The following is a 24353-nucleotide window of genomic DNA, read 5'->3' as shown; positions in this document are numbered from 1 at the left end:
CAATGCAGATGTTGCCTGTAATCCATGGCTTCTGGTTGGGATATGTAGGTACGGTCACTGTGGGGACAACGTCGTCGATGCACTGATTGATGAAGACAATAACTGAGGTGGTTTACTCCTCAATGCCATTTGATGAATCCCGGAACATATTCCAGTCTGTGCTAGAAAAAAAGGTCCTGTAGCGTAGCATCCACGTCATCTGACCACTTCCGTATTGAGCGAGTCCTGGGTACTTCCTGCTTTAGTTTTTTCTTGTCAGCAGGAATCAGGAGGATATAATTATGGTCAGATTTGCCAAATGGAGGGCGGGGTGCTCTACTCTACTGTATTGTGGGATACTTGTATAAATTCATATTTTTAAGATTTTCAAGTTAACAGATGATAAAGACAGACTAGGCTGTAATATTTAAAGCAACATTTTATGGCTTTAAAGTTTAAAACATTTTATTGTCTTAAACTTTGAGCTAATTCACAACAAAATGCATAATAATGCATAATTTACACTGAATCACACTGTATTGGAAATAATCATAAAAAATGTCACCATAAATCAAGTGTGATTGTGATATTAATATTCATAAATGCCATGGCACAATAATGTCTGACAGCAATACAAAGTAAGTCAATTAACACATCAGGAGCAACTAGGTGCGAAAGCAAAACATATTAAAAGCTGTTTTTAATATTATACATATTTTACAATGGGGAAATGTCCCATTGTAAAAGAGTAGAATATAATCCATCCTATTTATCTTCAATATATATAATTAACGTTACAAGGAAAAAACATTAAACTTCAATGTTTGTGGAGAAGTTAAAGTTCATTGTCTGGAAATCCTAGGTCCAGGTTCGGCATAGATTATTTTAATGCAAGGTTCTGTGGTGGTTGTCTTCAATCCAGGTTCTGTGGTGGTTCTCTTCAGTCCAGGTTCTATGGTGGCTTAGTATCTATTTGAGGGGGATGTGTCACTGGGTGAGTCTCTCACATTCTGAACAAAGACACACTGAAGGAGCACTTTATACACCACTTCATAAAATGTTTAGGAACAAACACACACACACCTACTGCCTGGATGTCACTCTGGTGACCTGGTATTCTTCTTCAGAGATGTGCACATGTTACTGTTAGGGTCAGGATGGACACTCTGTAGAGTGAGAGAGGGAGGGTGTGAGGGAGGGTGTGAGGGAGGGAGGGAGGGAGGGAGGGAGGGAGGGGGGGAGGGAGGGAGGGAGGGAGGGAGGGAGGGAGGGAGGGAGGGAGGGAGGGAGGGAGGGAGGGAGGGAGGGAGGGAGGGAGGGAGGGAGGGAGGGAGGGGAAATGCATGAGCACTTTGAGACACCTCTATCATTTTCTCTAAACACAAACACATAATAAGAGACTTACTGCCAGAGTGTCGTAGTCAGTTGAACTGGTCTTCACGTTCAGACCTGTGTACGTGTCACTGTTAGGGTCATGGTGGACACTCTGGAGTGAGCGGGAAATGGAGAGAGAGAACATAGTAAAAGTGAAAATAGTGTGAAAGAGACTGTCGTGATACAGTAGATTAATATCACCAGGTGTGAAGGTGGAGGTGTAACTGATATAATCACCTGTGTGTCTGTTGTGGCATCACTTCCTCCTGTGGATCTCCTGTAAAGAGGAACAGAGTGAGTTATGCTCTCTACTGACCTCTAGTGGAGGTTGTGTTACTAATGCAGTATATCTCAATGAAAGATTCACCTCTTCAGAGTGCAGTAGATGGTGAGGAGCAGAGCTCCAGCAGTCAGGACAGCCCCCACCCCCATTACAGGAACCCAGGGAAACACTGCTGCAGGATCATGGGTTTAGGTGTCAATAGGTTAGAACATATATCTGTTAAATCAGTCATATCACAGAGCACCAGAAATAGACAGAACATGACATACTTACACATGACATTAATATGGACAGGGATGGAAGTCTCTGTCCCTTTAATGTTTCTAGCTTCACAGTAGTATTCTCCTCTGTCCTCAGAGATGATGTCAGTGATGCTGTAACTCTGTCCTGATGCTTTTGGTGAGGCTATATTCTTCTTGTACCAGGTGTATTTGTCCACAGGTGGGTTGGCATCACTGCTGCAGGTCAGAGTCACTGAACTGCCCTCCACTATTTCACCAGAGGGACTGACTGATACTGAGGTGTTCCATGGACCATCTGGTGTAAAATACATTGGATATAGTAAAAGTACAAATTAGGTCAGTTAAATATTATATTAACTTTCCACAAATGTACAGTTGAAGTCGGAACTTTACATACACCTTAGCCAAATACATTTAAACTCAGTTTTTCCACAATTCCTGACATTTAATCCGAGTAACAATTCCCTGTCGTAGGTCAGTTAGGATAACTACTATTTTAAGAATGTGAAATGTCAGAATAATTGTAGAGAGAGTGATTTATTTCAGCTTTTATTTCTTTCATCACATTCCCAGTGAGTCAGAAGTTTACATACACTCAATTAGTATTTGGTAGCATTGCTTTTATATTCTTTATCTTGGGTCAAACATTTCAGGGAGCATTCCACTAGCTTCCCACAATAAGTTGGATCAATTTTGTCCCATTCATAACGATGGTCATTATGGCCAAACAGTTTTATTTTTGTTTCATCAGACCAGAGGACATTTCTCCAAAAAGTATGATCTTTGTCCCCATGTGCAGTTGCAAACCATAGTCTGGCTTTTTTTATGGCGGTAAGGAGCAGTGGCTTCTTCCTTATTGAGCGGCCTTTCAGGTTATGTCGATATAGGACTCGTTTTACTGTGGATATAGATACTTTTGTACACGTTTCCTCCAGCATCTTCACATCACATTTTAACTTTGCTGTTGTTCTGGGATTGATTTGCACTTTTCACACCAAAGTACGTTAATCTCTAGGAGACAGAACGCATCTGCTTCCTGAGCGGTATGAAGGCTGCGTGGTCCCATGGTGTTTATACTTGAATACTATTGTTTGTACAGATGAACGTGGTACCTTCAGGTGTTTGGAAATTGCTCCCAAGGATTAACCAAACTTGTGGAGGTCTACAATCTTTTTCTGAGGTCTTGGCTGATTTCTTTTGATTTTCCCATGATGTCAAGCAAAGGGGCACTGAGTTTGAAGGTAGGCCTTGAAATACATCCACAGGTACACCTCCAATTGACTCAAATGATGTCAATTAGCCTATCGGAAGCTTCTAAAGCCATGACATCTGAAATTGTGTAATTTTCCAAGCTGTTTAAAGGCACAGTCAAATTAGTGTATGTAATCTTTTGACCCACTGGAATTGTGATACAGTGAATTATAAGTGAAATAATCGGTCTATAAACAATTGTTTGAAAACGTACTTGTGTCATGCACAAAGTAGATGTCCTAACAGACTTGCCAAAACTATACAGTGCCTTGCAAAAGTATTCACCCCCCTTGGCGTTTTCCTAATTTGTTGCATTACGGGGTACCACCAAGCAAGCAACACTATGACGACCAAGGAGCTCTCCAAACAGGTCAGGGACAAAGTTGTGGAGAAGTACAGATCAGGGTTGGGTTGTAAAAAAATCATAAACTTTGAACATCCCATGAAGCACCATTAAATCTATTATTAACAAATGGAAGGAAAATGGCACCACAACAAACCTGCCAAGAGAGGGTTGCCCACCAAAACTCACAGACCAGGCAAGGAGGGCATTAATCAGAGAGGCAACAAAGAGACCAAAAATAACCTAGAAGGAGCTGCAAAGCTCCAAAGCGGTGATTGGAGTATCTGTCCATAGGACCACTTTAAGCTGTACACTCCACAGAGCTGGGTTTTTGGGAAGAGTGGACTGAAAAAAGCCATTGCTTAAAGAAAAAAATAACCAAACAAGTGTTCACCAAAAGGCATGTGTGAATAGTTATGCATGCTCAAGTTTTCAGTTTTTAAAATGATTTCTTTTTTGTTTCACATGAAAAATATTTTGCATCTTCAAAGTGGTAGGCATGTTGTGTAAATCAAAATTTACAAACCCCCAAAATATATTTTAATAGCCTCCCGGGTGGCGCAGTGGTTAAGGGCACTGTACTGCAGCGCCAGCTATGCCACCAGAGACTCTGGGTTTGCGACCAGGCTCTGTTGTAACCGGCCGCGACCGGGAGGTCCGTGGGGCGACGCACAATTGGCCTAACGTCGTCCGGGTTAGGAGGGTTTGGCCGGTAGGGAAATCCTTGTCTTATCGCGCACCAGCGACTCCTGTGGCGGGCCGGGCGCAGTGCGCACTAACCACGGTTGCCAGGTGCACGGTGTTTCCTCCGACACATTGGTGCGGCTGGCTTCCGGGTTGGATGGCGCTGTGTTAAGAAGCAGTGCAGCTTGGTTGGGTTGTGTGTCGGAGGACGCATGACTTTCAACCTTTGTCTGTACCGAGCCCGTAGTTGTAGCGGGAGTTGCTAGCGTATATATATATATACAGTGCCTTGCGAAAAAGTATTCGGCCCCCTTGAACTTTGCGACCTTTTGCCACATTTCAGGCTTCAAACATAAAGATATAAAACTGTATTTTTTGTGAAGAATCAACAACAAGTGGGACACAATCATGAAGTGGAACGACATTTATTGGATATTTCAAACTTTTTTAACAAATCAAAAACTGAAAAATTGTAGCGCCACCTTTTGCTGCGATTACAGCTGTAAGTCGCTTGGGGTATGTCTCTATCAGTTTTGCACATCGAGAGACTGACATTTTTTCCCATTCCTCCTTGCAAAACAGCTCGAGCTCAGTGAGGTTGGATGGAGAGCATTTGTGAACAGCAGTTTTCAGTTCTTTCCACAGATTCTCGATTGGATTCAGGTCTGGACTTTGACTTGGCCATTCTAACACCTGAATATGTTTATTTTTGAACCATTCCATTGTAGATTTTGCTTTATGTTTTGGATCATTGTCTTGTTGGAAGACAAATCTCCGTCCCAGTCTCAGGTCTTTTGCAGACTCCATCAGGTTTTCTTCCAGAATGGTCCTGTATTTGGCTCCATCCATCTTCCCATCAATTTTAACCATCTTCCCTGTCCCTGCTGAAGAAAAGCAGGCCCAAACCATGATGCTGCCACCACCATGTTTGACAGTGGGGATGGTGTGTTCAGGGTGATGAGCTGTGTTGCTTTTACGCCAAACATAACGTTTTGCGTTGATGCCAAAAAGTTCAATTTTGGTTTCATCTGATCCGAGCACCTTCTTTCACATGTTTGGTGTGTCTCCCAGGTGGCTTGTGGCAAACTTTAAACAACACTTTTTATGGATATCTTTAAGAAATGGCTTTCTTCTTGCCACTCTTCCATAAAGGCCAGATTTGTGCAATATACGACTGATTGTTGTCCTATGGACAGAGTCTCCCACCTCAGCTGTAGATCTCTGCAGTTCATCCAGAGTGATCATGGGCCTCTTGACTGCATCTCTGATCAGTCTTCTCCTTGTATGAGCTGAAAGTTTAGAGGGACGGCCAGGTCTTGGTAGATTTGCAGTGGTCTGATACTCCTTCCATTTCAATATTATCGCTTGCACAGTGCTCCTTGGGATGTTTAAAGTTTGGGAAATCTTTTTGTATCCAAATCCGGCTTTAAACTTCTTCACAACAGTATCTCGGACCTGCCTGGTGTGTTCCTTGTTCTTCATGATGCTCTCTGCGCTTTTAACGGACCTCTGAGACTATCACAGTGCAGGTGCATTTATACGGAGACTTGATTACACACAGGTGGATTGTATTTATCATCATTAGTCATTTAGGTCAACATTGGATCATTCAGAGATCCTCACTGAACTTCTGGAGAGAGTTTGCTGCACTGAAAGTAAAGGGGCTGAATAATTTTGCACGCCCAATATTTCAGTTTTTGATTTGTTAAAAAAGTTTGAAATATCCAATAAATGTCGTTCCATTTCATGATTGTGTCCCACTTGTTGTTGATTCTTCACAAAAAATACAGTTTTATATCTTTATGTTTGAAGCCTGAAATGTGGCAAAAGGTCGCAAAGTTCAAGGGGGCCGAATACTTTCGCAAGGCACTGTATATAATTAATTCCAGGTTGTAAGACAACAAAATAGGAAAAATGCCATTTTACAAGCCACTGTAGTTTGTTAAAACTTCATATGCCTGCCAAGAGAGTAGCTTGGATGAAAGGTGCCCAGAGGTGCCCAGAGTAAACGGCCTGCTCCTCAGTCTCAGTTGCTAATATATGCAAATTATTATTATCTGACGTTTCTAAAACTGTTTGAATGATGTCTGTGAGTATAACAGAACTCATATGGCAGGCAAAAACCTGAGAAGAAATCCAAACAGGAAGTGAGAAATCTGAGGTTGGTATATTTTCAACCCATTCCCTATTGAAATCACATTGGGATATGAATGAAGATGCACTTCCTAGGGCTTCCACTAGATGTCAGCTGTCTATATAAACTTGAATGAGGCTTCTACTGTGTTGTGGGACTGAATAAGAGAATGAGTCAGCTTACTGGCAGAGAGCCATTTCCTGGTCACGCGCATAGCACATGATATCTTCCTGTGTTCCGTTCCTCCTCAAGACACAAAGGAATTCTCCGATTGGAACTTTATTGACGATTTATGATAAAAACATCCTAATGATTGATTCTGTACTTAGTTTGAAATGTTTCTTCGACCTGTAATATAACTTTTAGAAGTTTTTGTCCGAAGAAATGGTCGACCAGCACCAGCGTTTGGAAAAGTGTACCAAACGCGTGAACAAAAGTAGCTGATTGGACATAAATAACGGACATTATTGAACAAATCAAGTATTTATTGTGGACCTGGGATTCCTGGGAGTGTATTCTGATGAAGATCATCAAAGGTAAGGGAATATTTATCATGTAATTTCTGGTTTCTGTTGACTCAAATGGCGGCTAATTGCATTATATTTCTGAGCGCCGTCTCAGATTATTGCATGGTTTGCTTTTTCTGTTGTTTAAAAAAAAAAAAATCTGACACAGCGGTTGCATTAAGGACAGGTATATCTATAATTCCATGTATATAACTTGTATTATCATCTACATTTATGATGAGTATTTCTGTTGAATCGATGTGGCTATGCAAAATCACTGGATGTTTTTGGAACTAGTTAACGTAACGCGCCAATGTAAACTCTTTTTGGATATAAATAGGAACTTTATCAAACAAAACATACATGTATTGTGTAACATGAAGTCCTATGAGTGTCATCTGATGAAGATCATCAAAGGTTAGTGATTAATTTTATCTCAATTTGTGCTTTTTGTGACTCCTCTCTTTGGCTGGAAAAATGGCTTGGTGGTGGCTTGGTGGTGTCTTGGTGGTGACCTAACATAATCGTTTGTGGTGCTTTCGCTGAAAAGCATATCTGAAATCGGACACTGTGGTGGGATTAACAACAAGATTATTTAAAAAAGGTTATTACATATATGTATGTTTGAGGAATTTTAATTATGAGATTTCTGTTGTTTTGAATTTGGCGCCCTGCACTTTCACTGGCTGTTGTCATATCATCCCGTTAACGGGATTGCAGCCCAAAGATGTTTTAACAAGACATTTGTGGAGTGGTTGAAAAGCAAGTTTTAATGACTCCAACCTAAGTGTATGTAAACTTCCGACTTCAACTGTACTCCTCCACACAATGACTCTTAGATTCACCCTTTTATTGAGGATGATCAATTCAAGTATCATGTGGAGCTAATGTCTGTCAATACAATGTTATAATACCAAACTAAATGTTTAAACTTACATCTGACCGTGAGAGTCTCTTCAGCAGAGGGGAGATCCTCATGGCCTTCTACAGCACAGGAGTATCTGCCTCTATCCTCACTGCTGACTGAGAATAGGCTATAGACAAGAGAGTAGGTGTTGCTGTTTGGTATAGGTTGTCCATTCTTATACCAAATAAATGCTGCGATTGGGTCCAGCGTACATTTGGTTCTACATGTCAGTGTGACACTCTCACTCTCTGACACAGATGTAGGAACCATCTCCAACACAACATCTAGAGTAAAAATAAAACAATTAATATGGTCCTCCTATACAGTGCATTCGAAAAGTACTCAGACCCCTTGACTTTTTCCACATTTTGTTACGTTACAGCCTTATTCTAAAATGTATTCAAATAATTGTTTCCCTCATCAATCTTCACACAATACCCCATAATGACAAAGCAAAAACAGGTTTTTAGATTTTTTTTTGTACAAATGAATTAAAAAAATACCTTTATTTACGTAAGTATTCAGACCCTTTGAAATGAGACTCGAAATTGAGCTGAGGTGCATCCTGTTTCCATTGATCATCCTTGATATGTTTTTACAACTTGATGGTGGTAAATTCAATTGACTTGACACGATTTGGAAAGGCACACACCTGTCTATATAAGGTCCCACAGTTGACAGTGCATGTCAGAGCAAAAACCAAGACACGAGGTCGACGTAATTGCACGTCGAGCTCCAAGACAGGATTGTGTCAAGGCACAAATCTGGGGAAGGGTACCAAAACAATTCTGCAGCATTGAAGGTCCCCAAGAACACAATGGCTGCTCTCATTCTTAAATGGAAGAAGTTTGGATCCACCAAGACACTTCCTAGAGCTGGCCAAAGTGATCAATCGGGGAGAAGGGCCTTGGTCAGGGAAGTGACCAAGAACCCGATGGTCACTCTGACAGAGCTCATGAGTTCCTCTGTGGGGATCCTTCCAGAAGGACAACCATCTCTGCAGCACTCCACCAATAAGGCCTTTATGGTAGAGTGGCCAGACAGAAGCCACTCTTCAGTAAAAGGCACATGACAGCCAGCTTGGAGTTTGCCAAAAGGCACCTTCCAACAGGACAACAACCGTAAGCACACAGCCAAGACAATGCAGAAGTGGCTTCGGGACAAGTCTCTGAATGTCCTTGAGTGGCCCACCCAGAGCCTGGACTTGAACCCGATCGAACATCACTGGAGAGACCTGAAAATAGCTGTGCAGCGACTCTCCATATCCAACCTGACAGAGCTTGAGAGGATCTGCAGAGAAGAATAGGAGAAACTCCCCAAATGCAGGTGTGCTAAGCTTGTAGCGCCATACCCAGGAAGACTCGAGGCTGTAATTGCTGCCAAAGGTACTTTAACAAAGTACTGAGTAATGGTTATGAATACTTATGGAAATGTGATCTTTAATCCATTATAGAATAAGGCTGTAATGTAACAACATTTGGAAAAAGGCAAGGGGTCTGAACACTTTCTGCACTAACTGTGTATTATGTCCTCTTATGTGCAATACTAAATTAGGTACTTTTCTGTGACATACCACTACTGTGTCTGTATGACTGCCCTTAATAAGGTAATTATAGTAATAGCATCTTGTCAGGCTGTATCACTGCCTGGTATAGCAACTGCTCCGCCTGCAACTGCAAGGCTCTCCAGGGGTGGTGCGGTCTGCCAAATGCATCACCGGGGGCACACTGCCTGCCCTCAAGGACAACAACAGCACCTGATGTCACAGGAAGGCCATAAGGATCTTCAACCACCCAATCCACAGCCTGTTCACCCCGCTATCATCCAGAAGCTGAAGTCAGTACAGGTTGGTCAAAGCTAGGACTAAGAGACTGAAAAACTGCTTCTCTCTCAAGGCCATCAGACTGTTAAATAGCCATCACTTCAGTTTTATTGATCTTCTGATCTTGTTTGAAGATAATGTTCTATGCACTGATCTTTACAGAAAACCTACTGATCGTAAAAGTTTGTTCCCTTGAAAAACAGTTTGCTCTTCAGCCAATTCTGTCGAATCAAAAGAGTTTGTAAAAAAAAAGAAGATAGAAAGAAATATGGCTGAGACGCAGAGAACATTCAAGGAGAGGGGTACAAAAATGGTCCGATTAATACAGTCATTGAGAAAATTCAAAACATAACGAGACATGACCTTTTTCAAGGTGCACTGAACAAATTAAGGGAATCGTTCACAAACATTGGCACATTCTAAGATCCAATGATAGTCTCTGTAATGTGTTTTAGGACCTTCCCTTGGTCGTATTCTCACGGGGCAGAAACCTCAGAGATCAATTGGTAAACTCTGATTTACCACCCCAAGATATCCCTGCACCACGTCTATTTGCGCCCCTAATGGATGGAAACTACAAGTGTAATGGCTGTGCTCAATGCAATGGCACTTATAAATGTAGATCATTCAAACACCACCAAATAGGGAAACAGATCCCAATCAAAGGTGTTATTACGTGCTCCACTAAGGCAGTTATTTATCTTATAACTTGTCCTTGTGGTAAAAAATTATGTGAATAATAAGTATCGTAGCACCATTATGTGCAAAAACTCGTCTCTGCGTTATATTGGCATCGAACATGTCACCCTCCCTAGGAGAGGGGGTGACCTCAACAATTTATTGTTAAAACGAGAGGCTGCCTGGATCTTTAATTTAAAGACCCTTGCTCCCTTCGGTCTCAATGTGGACTTTGATCTGAAGCCATTCTTGTGATTTTGCTATTGTAAATGTTTGTGGGCTTATGTGGCCAAATTGTATCTATGACTGTACGCTATCCATTTATGTTTTTTGTATGCTATTTTAATATATGAGAGTTGACCAATGATATCAGGCCACACCCGGTCATGATTACAGACACCTGCGCGTGTCTTTTGACACTATATAAATTTGGAAAGTTGAGAAATAAATACAGTATAGTAGGTTTAGCCTATAGAAAGCTGATGGGATCCTCCTCTTTTCAATAGAGGCCATCACTCAGTTTCCTCACGTAATTGTACAGCCTATAGAAATGTTGCACAACATGAGCTCATGTTTGGTTAGATTTTCGATCACATTTGCATTGATGTCAGAGTTATTAGAGGGACAAAATATTGCTGAGTACCAGGCAGTTAGAAAGGCTACTAACGACCATCAGAAGCATCTGAGCTTGGAGAAGATTAATTATCGTGACTAAACGGTCACGTGGAATTTGACAGGCCTCATGACTGGCTGTGTGGTGGGAATATGGTCACCGTAACAGATGTATGACAGATTACCTGTGACAGTCAGGGAGACAGGTGAGCCAGCAAACTTTTCTCCAGATGTTATCAATCTGAATCTGTACCCAGCAGAGTCACTCAATCTCAGGTCTGTGATTCTCAGGGTACCCTCACTCTTCTTATCCCCAAGGTACTCCATATGACCCTCATATCCTGGCACTGAGCTCAGATCTTCAGGATCCATATCAGACTCCCATTTAGTAAACCAGAAAGTAGTTTTGATCTCATGATCAATGGGATATGTGTAAGAGCAGGATATGTCCACTGTTGACCCCTTCAAGGCACAGATACTCTGATGGGTGTAAGTCACAATCCAACAGTTCTTACCTGAAATACAAAAAGACAACAAAACACCTTACATAAATATGTCATTGCAATACCTACCAGTATACACGCATGTTGTTAATAAAGTAGGAAAACAATTAGTAGTGAAAACCATAATGATATGCTGTGAAAGTAACCAGGAAGTGACTACTCTTTCAGCATTGTAGTTTTTCAACTTTAAAAATAAATAAAAATGAAAGGGTGTTCAATGTGTCAACATATTGAGTAAAGGTCTTCATAAAAGGCATCTGGTAGAAGTAAATTCACCCACAAACATGAATATATCTTATGAATTTGATATGCAATCTTGAAGCCCTACGAAGATACGGAACTAAAGCAGAAGTGGACGGCACATTAACAGCAAATAAAATTATAATCATCTCACAACCGGAAACAACATTTTATTTGTATGAAAATTGTATTTAAAAGTCCACACTCACACACTGCAAGAGAGTGGAGATCCTCATGGCCTTTTACAGCACAGGAGTAGCTGTCTGCATCACTAAAGGAGTCTGGGTACAGGCTGGAAGTGTCCTCCTTTACTTTTTGTCCGTTCTTGTACCAGATGTAGGTGGGGTTGTCAGTCAGAGTACAGGTGGTGCTACAGGTCAGTGTCTTATCCTGATGTCCACCAGTCACCTTCACCTGAAGACCTGGAGAAAAAACAATATCACTGTAAATCCCTTTATCACTGACTTATCACTCTAATACAAAGATGGAAGAAATCCTATGTTATACAGACATAAATACAAACCAAGACAATTATCCTGAACTAAATGGAATTCAACAGTTTAACTATATTGAATGTTACTGTACCTGTGACAGACAGAGTGACTCCAGGACTGCCCATATATTTCCCTCCTTCCTGATTTGTCATAAATCTGAACTTGTACTCAGCAGAGTCACTCTCTCCCAGGTCTGTTATTTTCAGGCGTTGACCATTCTTGTCTCCATGATACTCCAGACGACCTGAATACTCTGGGTCCTGACCTAGACTGTCAGGTTCTACACCAGTCCCCAATTCAGTGAACCAGAAGGCTGTTGTGACTGTATGACCACTGGGATATGTGTAAGAGCAGGACAGCTCCACTGAAGACCCCTTCAAGACACAGATTCTATTCTTGGTGTAAGTTACACTCCAGCCATCCTGACCCAGCACCACTGAAAAAGTCATGCAACACAATTGTATCAAAATTAAGCCAAGGTCTGTTGGCACAGACTAAGGGACGGATTGAGAGACAACAGATCAAGGTGTGCTGTGCTACTATAGTTAGTGAGGCCTGGCCTACCGTAAAACTTCAATTAGTTTGGGCGTTTTATTTGATTACCGGTAAATAACTGAACACAACAAATGCTTTATTACAGACAGGCTTCTACTTGAGCCAGGCATCTATTTCCTGAATGTACACAGCTCTCGCTCATTTGCATAGTTAATAGTTTCATTCCAGCATTCACTTCCAGCATTTTAATACATTTCTTAATTTCCTTCACTAACGTGTTAGGGACACATCACAATTTACTGGGGGTCCAAAATAGGGGAGGGTTGTCAAACTTGTTTAGTTGCTTTGGGGGGTTGTCAAACCTTTTTAGTTGCTTTGGGGGGTTGTCAAACATTTTTAGTTGCTTTGGGGGGTTGTCAAACCTTTTTAGTTGCTTGGGGGGTTGTCAAACCTTTTAGTTGCTTTGGGGAGGGTTGTCAAACATTTTAATTGCTTTGGGGAGGGTTGTCAAATCTTTTAGTTGCTTTGGGGAGGGTTGTCAAACCTTTTAGTTGCTTTGGGGGTGGTTGTCAAACCTTTTTAGCTGCTTTGGGGAGGGTTGTCAAACCTTTTAGTTGCTTTGGGGAGGGTTGTCAAACCTTTTAGTTGCTTTGGGGAGGGTTGTCAAACCTTTTAGTTGCTTTGGGGAGGGTTGTCAAACCTTTTAGTTGCTTTGGGGAGGGTTGTCAAACCTTTTAGTTGCTTTGGGGAGGGTTGTCAAACCTTTTAGTTGCTTTGGGGAGGGTTGTCAAACCTTTTAGTTGCTTTGGGGAGGGTTGTCAAACCTTTTAGTTGCTTTGGGGAGGGGGTTGTCAAACCTTTTAGTTGCTTTGGGGAGGGTTGTCAAACCTTTTAGTTGCTTTGGGGAGGGTTGTCAAACCTTTTAGTTGCTTTGGGGAGGGTTGTCAAACCTTTTAGTTGCTTTGGGGAGGGTTGTCAAACATTTTTAGTTGCTTTGGGGAGGGTTGTGTGTTTTTTTATTGGCCACAGGGGAGGGTAGTGTGTTGTATCTCTGGATAAAATTAGTTATTTAGCAGGTTTACTTTATAATGTCTTCCATGCTAGCTAAATGTCCTCCTCATCTTGTATGCACCTCCCCTATATCAAGGTGTTTTGGTACTTCCATTGTGCACTACGCTTTTACACACACTAACTTTTACGATACCACAGTATAGTCTACCTACCACAGGTCAGTATAGTCTACCTACCACAGGTCAGTATAGTCTACCTACCACAGGTCAGCATAGTCTACCTACCACAGGTCAGCATAGTCTACCTACCACAGGTCAGCATAGTCTACCTACCACAGGTCAGTATAGTCTACCTACCACAGGTCAGTATAGTCTACCTAGCACAGGTTAATATAGTCTACCTACCACAGGTCAGTATAGTCTACCTACCACAGGTCAGTATAGTCTACCTACCACAGGTTAATATAGTCTACCTACCACAGGTCAGTATAGTCTACCTACCACAGGTCAATATAGTCTACCTACCACAGGTCAGTATAGTCTACCTACCACAGGTCAGTATAGTCTACCTACCACAGGTCAGTATAGTCTACCTACCACAGGTCAATATAGTCTACCTACCACAGGTTAATATAGTCTACCTACCACAGGTCAATATAGTCTACCTACCAAAGGTCAGTATAGTCCACCTACCACAGGTCAGTATAGTCTACCTACCACAGGTCAGTATAGTCTACCTACCACATGTCAGTATAGTCTACCTACCACAGGTCAGTATAGTCTACCTACCACAGGTCAATATAGTCTACCTACCACAGGTCAGTATAGTCTACCTACCACAGGTCAGTATAGTCTACCTACCACAGGTTAATATAGTCTACCTACCACAGGTCAGTATAGTCTACCTACCACAGGTCAATATAGTCTACCTACCACAGGTCAGTATAGTCTACCTACCACAGGTCAATATAGTCTACCTACCACAGGTCAGTTTAATCTACCTACCAGAGTTCAGTATAGTCTACCTACCACAGGTCAGTATAGTCTACCAGTCTAACTGGTCATATAGTCCCTAAATCCACCATTCATAGTGACAATAGTGGTATGTGTCTGTTTGTCCAGATCTGTAATAGGCTAATTAGCAATCATACCATAGTCTAAATCATTCAAAGCTCACCCATTTTCACCTACCACAAGAAAACATATGAATAGCTGACCTAGGCACAGGACAGGTCTCACCTACCAAAGAACATGAGATGCACAGTCTACCTACCACAGGTCAGTATAGTCTACCTACCACAGGTCAGTATAGTCTACCTACCACAGGTCAGCATAGTCTACCTACCACAGGTCAATACAATGATCCTACCTAGGTCACTAGACTACCAAACCACAGGTCAGTATGATCCTACCTAGGTCACTAGACTACCAAACAACAATCAATGATCCTACCACAGACTAGACTACCAAACACAATCAGCAATGATCCTACCTCAGACTAGACTACCAACCACAATCAATGATCCTACCTCAGATAGTCTACCAAACAACAATCAATAGATCCTACCTAGACAGGTCAGATAGTCTACCTAACAACAATCAATGATCCTACCTAGACTCAGACTACCAAACAACAATGCAATGATCCTACCTACAGGTCAGATAGTCTACCTACTAGACAGGTCAATGATACCTACCTCAGACTAGTCTACCAAACCAATGCAATGTCAGTATAGATACCTACCATAGGTCAATATAGTCTACCTACTGTACAACAATGCAAGGATCCTATAGACTCTACCAACAACAATGTCAATAATCCCTACCAGAGTTCAGTATAGTCTACCAAACAACAGGTCAATGATCCTACCAGTCTAACTACCAAACAATTCATAGTGACAATAGATCCTACCTGGACTGTTTGTCCAAACTGTAACAATTAGCAATCATACCTACACATAAAATCATTCAAAGCTGCACCCATTTTCAATATGAATCCAAAGAAAACATATGAATAGCTGATAGGCAGACAGACTACCAAACATCATTGCAAAGAAAGAACATGAGATGACAGTTTAAAAACAACCCCAATGATCTTGTTTAACTACCAAACAATACAATGATCCTACCTAGACTAGACTACCAAACAACAATGCAATGATCCTACCTAGACTAGACTACCAAACAACAATGCAATGATCCTACCTAGACTAGACTACCAAACAACAATGCAATGATCCTACCTAGACTAGACTACCAAACAACAATGCAATGATCCTACCTAGACTAGACTACCAAACAACAATGCAATGATCCTACCTAGACTAGACTACCAAACAACAATGCAATGATCCTACCTAGACTAGACTACCAAACAACAATGCAATGATCCTACCTAGACTAGACTACCAAACAACAATGCAATGATCCTACCTAGACTAGACTACCAAACAACAATGCAATGATCCTACCTAGACTAGACTACCAAACAACAATGCAATGATCCTACCTAGACTAGACTACCAAACAACAATGCAATGATCCTACCTAGACTAGACTACCAAACAACAATGCAATGATCCTACCTAGACTAGACTACCAAACAACAATGCAATGATCCTACCTAGACTAGACTACCAAACAACAATGCAATTATCCTACCTAGACTAGACTACCAAACAACAATGCAATGATCCTACCTAGACTAGACTACCAAACAACAATGCAATGAATAGTTGCAATATTGTTTTTAAGTGAGTACACATTTCTACTGTACTGTAGACTGTGTGAAAATGTCATTTGAATAACAGCGCAAAAGCCCTGTGATTTGAATGTTTCCTTCCATTTGGATCAGTTGTGGGTCATCGACAATTTCTAAGGTCTAGGAAGGCACAGTAGCAGGCCAGTCTGGCTGTGTTTCTGATACTGAGATCCGCTGTCTGTTTCAGAGCATCATTCTCCCAAGTCCTCCTATGATAATGTGGCCATATATTCTCCCGGCAGACCCAGTTATTCAGGTAGGCTTAACAGGATCTGCCTCCTCTCCAATCCCGAGCCAGCTATTCCTCTCGTACATTAGACGTAAGGCTTCAATATAGCCTAAATAATCATTTAAATGTATTACCTTTTATATGTGGCATAAACACAACCAGCCACAATGTTGTCATCTGATTAGGCTACTTTAAAAGTCTGCTTTAGGCATGCGCACATTCATCCAATATCTAATTCCAGGAACCTCAAAATGGCCTGACATGAAAAGGTTCCCAGGTTCCCAACCAAGGGGATGTGATGAACTTCACAGGGTTTTAACTTCACAGGGTGATGCAAATTAAAAGTATGAACTTCATGATTGGGTGGTGATAACTTCACAGAAAATGGGGTGGTGATTAACAACATCATGGGAAAGGGGGTGATTAACTTCATTTATTAGGGGGGTGATTAACTTCACAGGGGGTGATGATTAAGGGGGTGATATTATGATGAACTTCACAGGGGGTGATGTGATGAACTTCACAGGGGGTGATGAACTTCACAGGGGGTGATGAACTTCACAGGGGGTGATGAACTTCACAGGGGGGGGTGATGAACTTCACAGGGGTGATGAACTTCACAGGGGTGATGAACTGATGAACTTCACAGGGGTGTGAGGTGATGAACTTCACAGGGGTGTGATGAACTTCACAGGGGGAACTTCACAGGGGTGATGAACTTCACAGGGGGTGTGATGAACTTCACAGGGGGTGATGAACTTCACAGGGAGGTGATGAACTTCACAGGGGGTGTGATGAACTTCACAGGGGGTGAAAGTGCACAGAGATGAGCTTGATGCTCCTTTCAATAACTATCGAGGTCTTATTCTGGTGACATGATTGATGCTTGGCTGCCGTTTGACATAAAGATAATTGTACACTTTTGTCCATAATAATCGCATGATGAACTTCACAGGGGGTGAAAGTATGTAGGCTACACCTGCACTGTCTCTGCAAGCTGTTGGCTAGAGAGCACATGCCAATATCAGAGCACATTCGCTATATAACGCAACATGTTTTTGTGACAAAACCATCAGTAGGCCTGTAGTTTAAAATATTTATAGAGTTGAAAATGAGATGGAAACCCATTTACCTTTGTATTTTTTATTTGCTACATGGGAAGTTAATCCCAAAGGTTATTTATATGTGCACTAAGTATTTACAGATTTACAGACTTTTGGCTATGTGCAAAAATGGGATCAATTTGAACTTGGGTTCAAAAAGTGCAAAAAGTCAATTTGTTGGAGACAACTCTGATGGGAAAATGTGCATACATTTTTATGCAGATTTTAAAATATTTGTTTCACCAGCAGCCCCAAACATCTAAAGAATAAGCGACAGACCAGCCAAAGGCTTGTAAGAATTGTACTTAAACTCCCCCTTCATACTCATCTGTAGGTCAAACATTTTTGTCTGCATTTCTGCAGTGTCTGTATCTATATAATTGTATATGCATTTATGTTAAAGATAGGGACCACAATGGAAATACGTCCCTCACTGTATTGTGCAATACTGGTCAATTTTAAATAACTGTACACACACACACACACACACACACACACACACACACACACAGAACAAGTATTTGAAACACTGCCAATTTTGCAGGTTTTCCTACTTACAAAGCATAGAGGTCTAGTTTTTATCATGGGTACACTTCAACAGTGAGAGACGGAATCTAAAACAAAAATCCATAAAAGTATTTGATACATCAGAAAAGCAGAACTTAATATTTGGTACAGAAACCTTTGTTTGCAATTACAGAGATCATACGTTTCCTGTAGTTCTTGACCAGGTTTGCACACACTGCAGCAGGGATTTTGTTCCACTCCTCCATACAGACCTTCTCCAGATCCTTCAGGTTTCGGCCTGTCGCTGGGCAATACGGACTTTCAGCTCCCTCCAAAGACTTTCTATTGGGTTCAGGTCTGGAGACTGGCTAGGCCACTCCAGGACCTTGAGATGCTTCTTACGGAGCCACTCCTTAGTTGCCCTGGCTGTGTGTTTCGGGTCGTTGTCATGCTGGAAGACCCAGCCACGACCCATCTTCAATGCTCCTACTGAGGGAAGGAGATTGTTGGCCAAGATCTTGCGATACATGGCCCCATCCATCCTCTCCTCAATACGGTGCAGTCGTCCTGTCCCCTTTGCAGAAAAGCATCCCCAAAGAATGATGTTTCCACCTCTGTGCTTCACAGTTGGGATGGTTTTCTTGGGGTTGTACTTATCCTTCTTCTTCCTCCAAACACAGCGAGTGGAGTTTAGACCAAAAAGCTATATTTTTGTCTCATCAGACTACATGACCTTCTCCCATTCCTCCTCTGGATCATCCAGATGGTCATTGGCAAACTTCAGACGGGCCTGGACATGCACTGGCTTGAGCAGGGGGACCTTGCGTGTGCTGCAGGATTTTAATCCATGACGGCATAGTATGTTACTAATGGTTTTCTTTGAGACTGTGGTCCCAGCTCTCTTCAGGTCATTGACCAGGTCCTGCCATGTAGTTCTGGGCTGATCCCTCACCTTCCTCATGATCATTGATGCCCCACGAGGTGAGATCTTGCATGGCGCCCCAGACCGAGGGTGATTGACCGTCATCTTGAACTTCTTCCATTTTATAATTGCGCCAACAGTTGTTGCCTTCTCACCAAGCTGCTTGCCTACTGGCTAGTAGCACATCCCAGCCTTGTGCAGGTCTACAAGTGTATCCCTGATGTCCTTACACAGCGCTCTGGTCTTGGCCACTGTGGAGAGGTTGGAGTCTGTTTGATTGAGTGTGTGGAGAGGTTGGAGTCTGTTTGATTGAGTGTGTGGACAGGTGTCTTTTATACAGGTAACGAGTTCAAACAGGTGCAGTTAATACAGGTAATGAGTGGAGAACAGGGGGCTGTAAAGAAAAACTAACAGGTCTGTGAGAGCCGGAATTATTACTGGTTGGTAGGTGATCAAATACTTATGTCATGCAATAAAATGCAAATTCATTACTTAAAATCATACAATTAGATTCCGTCTCTCACAGTTGAAGTGTACCTATGATAAAAATTCCAGACCTCTACATGCTTTGAAAGTAGGAAAACTTGCAAAAATCGGCAGTGTATCAAATACTTGTTCTCCCCACTATATATGTGTGTGTGTGTGCTTTATTACTGACAAATAAAATCAATCAGTTTAAACTGTAAAGTGACCATTTGATGAAAGGAAAGAGACATCCTTACAAAACACCAAAAAGTTCAACAACATTCAGAGATTGCCACGCCTTCTTTACTGGGTAGGCCTACAAGATAAGGAGGGATGTATTTCCTGTTTCTCCAGATTGGGTTTTGATTGTGGTTTTAAAACGCAAACCATGATATTGAAGTGCTCAAAGTCATTATGCTTTTGTTTATTGGTTGTGTGGTGCATTGGCACTGAAACCTGTTGGTAGAAAATTTGTTGCATATATTATACTGTATAAATAATATTGCACTCGAAATATAAATTTTTAAAATCTGATTTCCCCTAGCTGATCATTGTCTGCAGCCGGCTCTGATTGTAGTGTAAAGAAACAGGCTGTCACAGTTTTCTTCATGTGAAAGAGAGTCAGACCAAAATGCAGCGTGGCTATTACGATCCATGTTTAATGAAACAAAGTAAACACGAATCAAATACAAAAACGTAAACCAAAACAGCCTAATTCTGGTGCAAAGTAACACAGAGACAGGAACAAGGCCAATCACCCACAAAACCCAACACCAAACAGGCTACCTAAATATGGTTCCCAATCAGAGACAATGACAAACACCTGCCTCTGATTGAGAACCATATCAGAGTCAAAGTCAAATTTCACATTTATAAAGACACTGTAGCTATATAATTAATATGAACATGTCACGCCCTGATCTGTTTCACCTGTCCCTGTGATTGTCTCCACCCCTTCCAGGTGTCGCTTATTTTCCCCAGTGTATTTATCCCTGTCTCTCTGTGCCAGGTCGCCTTGTATGTTTAAGTCAAGTCAACCAGAGGTTTTCACGTTCTCCTGCTTTTTTTTTTTTTGCTATTATCCTTTTCTAGTTCTCCTGGTTTTGACCCTTGCCTGTTTCTGGACTATATACCTGCCTGCCTGACCTTTCTGCCTGCCTTGACCACGAGCCTGTCTGCCACTCTGTACCTCCTGGACTCCGATCTGGTTTTGACCTTTTGCCTGTCCACAACCATTGTCTTGCCTACCCCTTTTGGATGAATTAACATTGTAAGACTCCAACCATCTGTGTCCTGTGTCTGCATCTGGGTCTCACCTTGTGTCCTACTAGAACTGGGTGAGTTCAGACTAAATATAAAAGCACTTAAACTCTCTGAAAGCTTCACTTATACGAAAGTTTTACTTGAACCCAAAATGGTTCTCAAATGGATTACTAAGAAATGCTCAACCACTGTTTAAAAATGGCCTTTTTACAGATTACCATGTCTAATTTTCAATTAATTGAAAATGAAACATTCAATGTATCTCTTTTTCAAAAAAGCATTGCAGAACTGATTTCAATTTCATCCCCAGAAAAGACAGAACAAATATTACATTATGGCTGACCTCAATGTGCTGGTTGATAAAATACCTGTATTTATGGAAAATGTTGAAAGAATTTGGTTATTCAATTATTGTAAATTGGTATGGAAGAATGTATTTCATGGAGTTATCAGAATTGTATGGGAAGGTCTGCTCAGTCCAAGATTACAACCAATTGATTACAGAATTACACAAATGGAGGCAGGTGGCAGTGGCGGGAGGTAGGGAACTGGTGTGTCTGCCCAATATAAAGGATCAAAACTGCCGGAGGAACAAAAACAGCATAAATAGGAAAGTATACCAGTTTTGTTTGAGGACCAGGATGTTGACAGCTGTGCCATATAGATTGAAAAGAAGCTGGGAAGAAATGGTTTTTAATGTACCGATTCCATGGCACAGGGTGTATGAGTTGATATAGTTGAAGTGGGAAGTTTACATACACTTAAGTTGGAGTCATTAACTTGTTTTTCAACCACTCCACAAATGTCTTGTTAACAAACTAGTTTTGGTAAAGCAAGTAGGACTTGTGCATGACAAGTAATTTTTCAAACAATTGTTTAGACATTATTTTCACTACCACAATTCCAGTGGGTCAGAAGTTACACTAAATTACACTAAATTGACTGCCTATAAACAGCTTGGAAAATTACAGAATGATGTCATGGCTTTAGAAGCTTCTGATAAGCTCATTTGCGTCAATTGGAGGTGTACGTGTAGATGTATTTCAAGGCCTACCTTTCAAACTCAGTGCCCCTTTGCTCGACATCATGGGAAAATCAAAAGAAATCAGCCAAGACTTATATATTGCAGAAAATATTGCAGACCTCCACAAGTTTGGTTCATCCTTGGGAGCAATTTCCAAACGCCTGAAGGTACCACATTCATCTGTACAAACAATAGTACGCAAGTATAAACACCATGGGACCATACAGCCTTCATACTGCTCAGGAAGGCGATGCGTTCTGTCTCCTAGTGATGAACGTTCTTTGGTGTGAAAAGTGCAAATCAATCCCAGAACAACGGCAAAGGACCCTGACTATGCTGGACGAAACAGGGCACAAAGTAATCTATATCCACAGTAAAACGAGTCCTATATCGACATATCCTGAAAGGCTGCTCAGCAACGAAGAAGCCACTACTCCAAAACAGCCATTAAAACACCAGACTATGGTTTACAACTGCACATGGGGACAAAGATTTTACTTTTAGGAGAAATGTCGTCTGGTCTGATGAAACGAAAACAACTGTTTGGCCATACTGACCATTTGGAGGAAAAAGGGGAAGGCTTGCAAGCCGAAGAACACCATCCCAAGCATGGGGGTGGCAGCATCATGTTGTGGGGGTGCTTTGCAGGGACTGGTGTACTTCACAAAATATATGGCATCATGAGGAAAGGAAAATTATGTGGATATATTGAAGCAACATCAAGACATCAGTCAGGAAGTTAAAGCTTGGTCGCAAATGGATTTTCCAAATGGACAATGACCCAAGCATACTTCCAAAGTTGTGGCAAAATGGCTTAAGCTCAACAAAGTCAAGGTATTAGAGTGGCCATCACAAAGCCCTGACCTCAATCCCATAGAAAATTTGTGGGCAGAACTGAAAAAGCGTGTGCAAGCAAGGAGGCCTACAAACCTGACTCAGTTACACCAGCTCTGTCAGGAGGAATGTGCCAAAATTCAGCCAACTTATTGTGGGAAGCTTGTGTAAGGCTACCCAAAATGTTTGACCCAAGTTAAACAATTTAAAGGCAATGCAACCAAATACTAATTGAGTGTATGTCAAATTCTGACCCACTTGGAATGTGATGAAAGAAATAAAAGCTGAAATCATTCTATTATTCTGACATTTCACATTCTTAAAATAAAGTGGTAATCCTAACTGACCTACAACAGGGAATTTTTACCTGGATTAAATGTTAGGAATTGTGAGACTGAGTTTAAATGTATTTGGCTAAGGCGTATGTAAACTTCTGACTAACTGTGCATTTTTAAAACTACTCAAGACTTCTTTTTTTTATTTAACTAGGCAAGTCAGTTAAGAACAAATTCTTATTTTCAATGACTGCCAAGGAACAATGAGTTAACTGCCTGTTCAGGGGCAGAACGACAGTTTTGTACCTTGTCAGCTCGGGGTTTGAACTTGCAACCTTCTGGTTACTAGTCCAACGCTCTAACCACTAGGCTACCCTGCCACCCCTTGTTTTTCAGCTAACATTATTCTACAGAATTCTTGCCACCAACAATGTTGAATATTTGGGGCATTCAATTATCGTAGCTCTTCAGATTTAGTTGTGTGGATGCAAAAATCAATAGTCCATTTGTTCTGGTATTGCCCTCAGGTAGCCTGTTGCTGGTCTCAGGAATGGCCAAAAAGTTAACTTGAATCTAAAATTGACCCTACAAATAGCATTTTTGAGAGATCTGGAGAGACCTGGTCAGTCAATTACTAACATACTAATACTCTTACGAATCAACTCGCAATCGGTGGATTCTATTTGATTACATCTATTCAAATTGTATGTTAAACATCACAGCATAGTTGAAAGATACATGGTGTGTAGAAATCCAAAGATTGTGGCCAGCAGAGAAAGGTGGGATGGGCTGAGGGAAACTGAGAGTTGGGATGTGGAGTGGAGTGTCTGGGTGGGGGATAGAATGACGGTCAAAGACAAAAGTAGAAAATTCTGTCAAAATAAACAAAACATTTTTGAATGACACTGAGGGGCAACGCTGTTACGTCCAATGCATGTTTTGAGTGAGGATGGTTGAGGGGCAGCTCTCTGGGAACTGTAGGGGGAAGGAATCTTTGTTGGCAGTTAGGAGCTTGGGCCGGTGGCCGAAAGGTCGTTGGTTCTGGGCCCCGATTTGACTTTGTCAAAGTGCCCTTGGGCGTGGCGCTTGACCTTTGTTGCTCTGCATAGGCTTGTCTGCTAAATGACTGACTGTAAATGTTTTGTCCACTTTGTCGCCATAGTTGAGTTGAGTGAATGGAAATCACAGATACGCATCACTTATCACTTGAAAGATAACTATTTAAAGTGAAGTGGAGACGCCTAACAGAACACACCAGAATAACATTATGATTCATATCCTTTTATAAATGTCTGTAGATTATTAAACAAAGCAACTAAAAGTTAAGAATGAGACCATACCTGCTACAGACCAGAGAAAGACCACCAACACACTTCCTGCTGTTCTCAAGGCCATTGTTGCATCTCTCACCCT

At 41.4% G+C, this 24353-nt stretch overlaps 1 protein-coding gene across 1 annotated transcript; it reads right to left on the bottom strand.

Annotated features, from left to right (window-relative positions):
• Positions 1-1345: 1345 nt before the first annotated feature.
• On the bottom strand, positions 1346-24353 carry LOC112241356 (sialoadhesin-like). The gene is made up of 10 exons (XM_042314988.1): positions 24281-24353; positions 12144-12488; positions 11768-11980; positions 11001-11330; positions 7733-7987; positions 1910-2179; positions 1721-1808; positions 1591-1630; positions 1385-1465; positions 1346-1354 (listed from the first exon to the last, which is right to left on the bottom strand). Exons 1-10 carry the CDS (start codon positions 24333-24335, stop codon positions 1346-1348), a joined length of 1686 nt encoding a protein of 561 aa, XP_042170922.1. The 5' UTR covers positions 24336-24353.

The sequence above is a fragment of the Oncorhynchus tshawytscha genome, unplaced genomic scaffold (assembly GCF_018296145.1).
Source record: "Oncorhynchus tshawytscha isolate Ot180627B unplaced genomic scaffold, Otsh_v2.0 Un_contig_493_pilon_pilon, whole genome shotgun sequence".
Classification (NCBI taxonomy): domain Eukaryota; kingdom Metazoa; phylum Chordata; class Actinopteri; order Salmoniformes; family Salmonidae; genus Oncorhynchus; species Oncorhynchus tshawytscha.
Note: the sequence above shows the minus strand (reverse complement) of the source record. Positions and strands in the feature narration are given on the sequence as shown.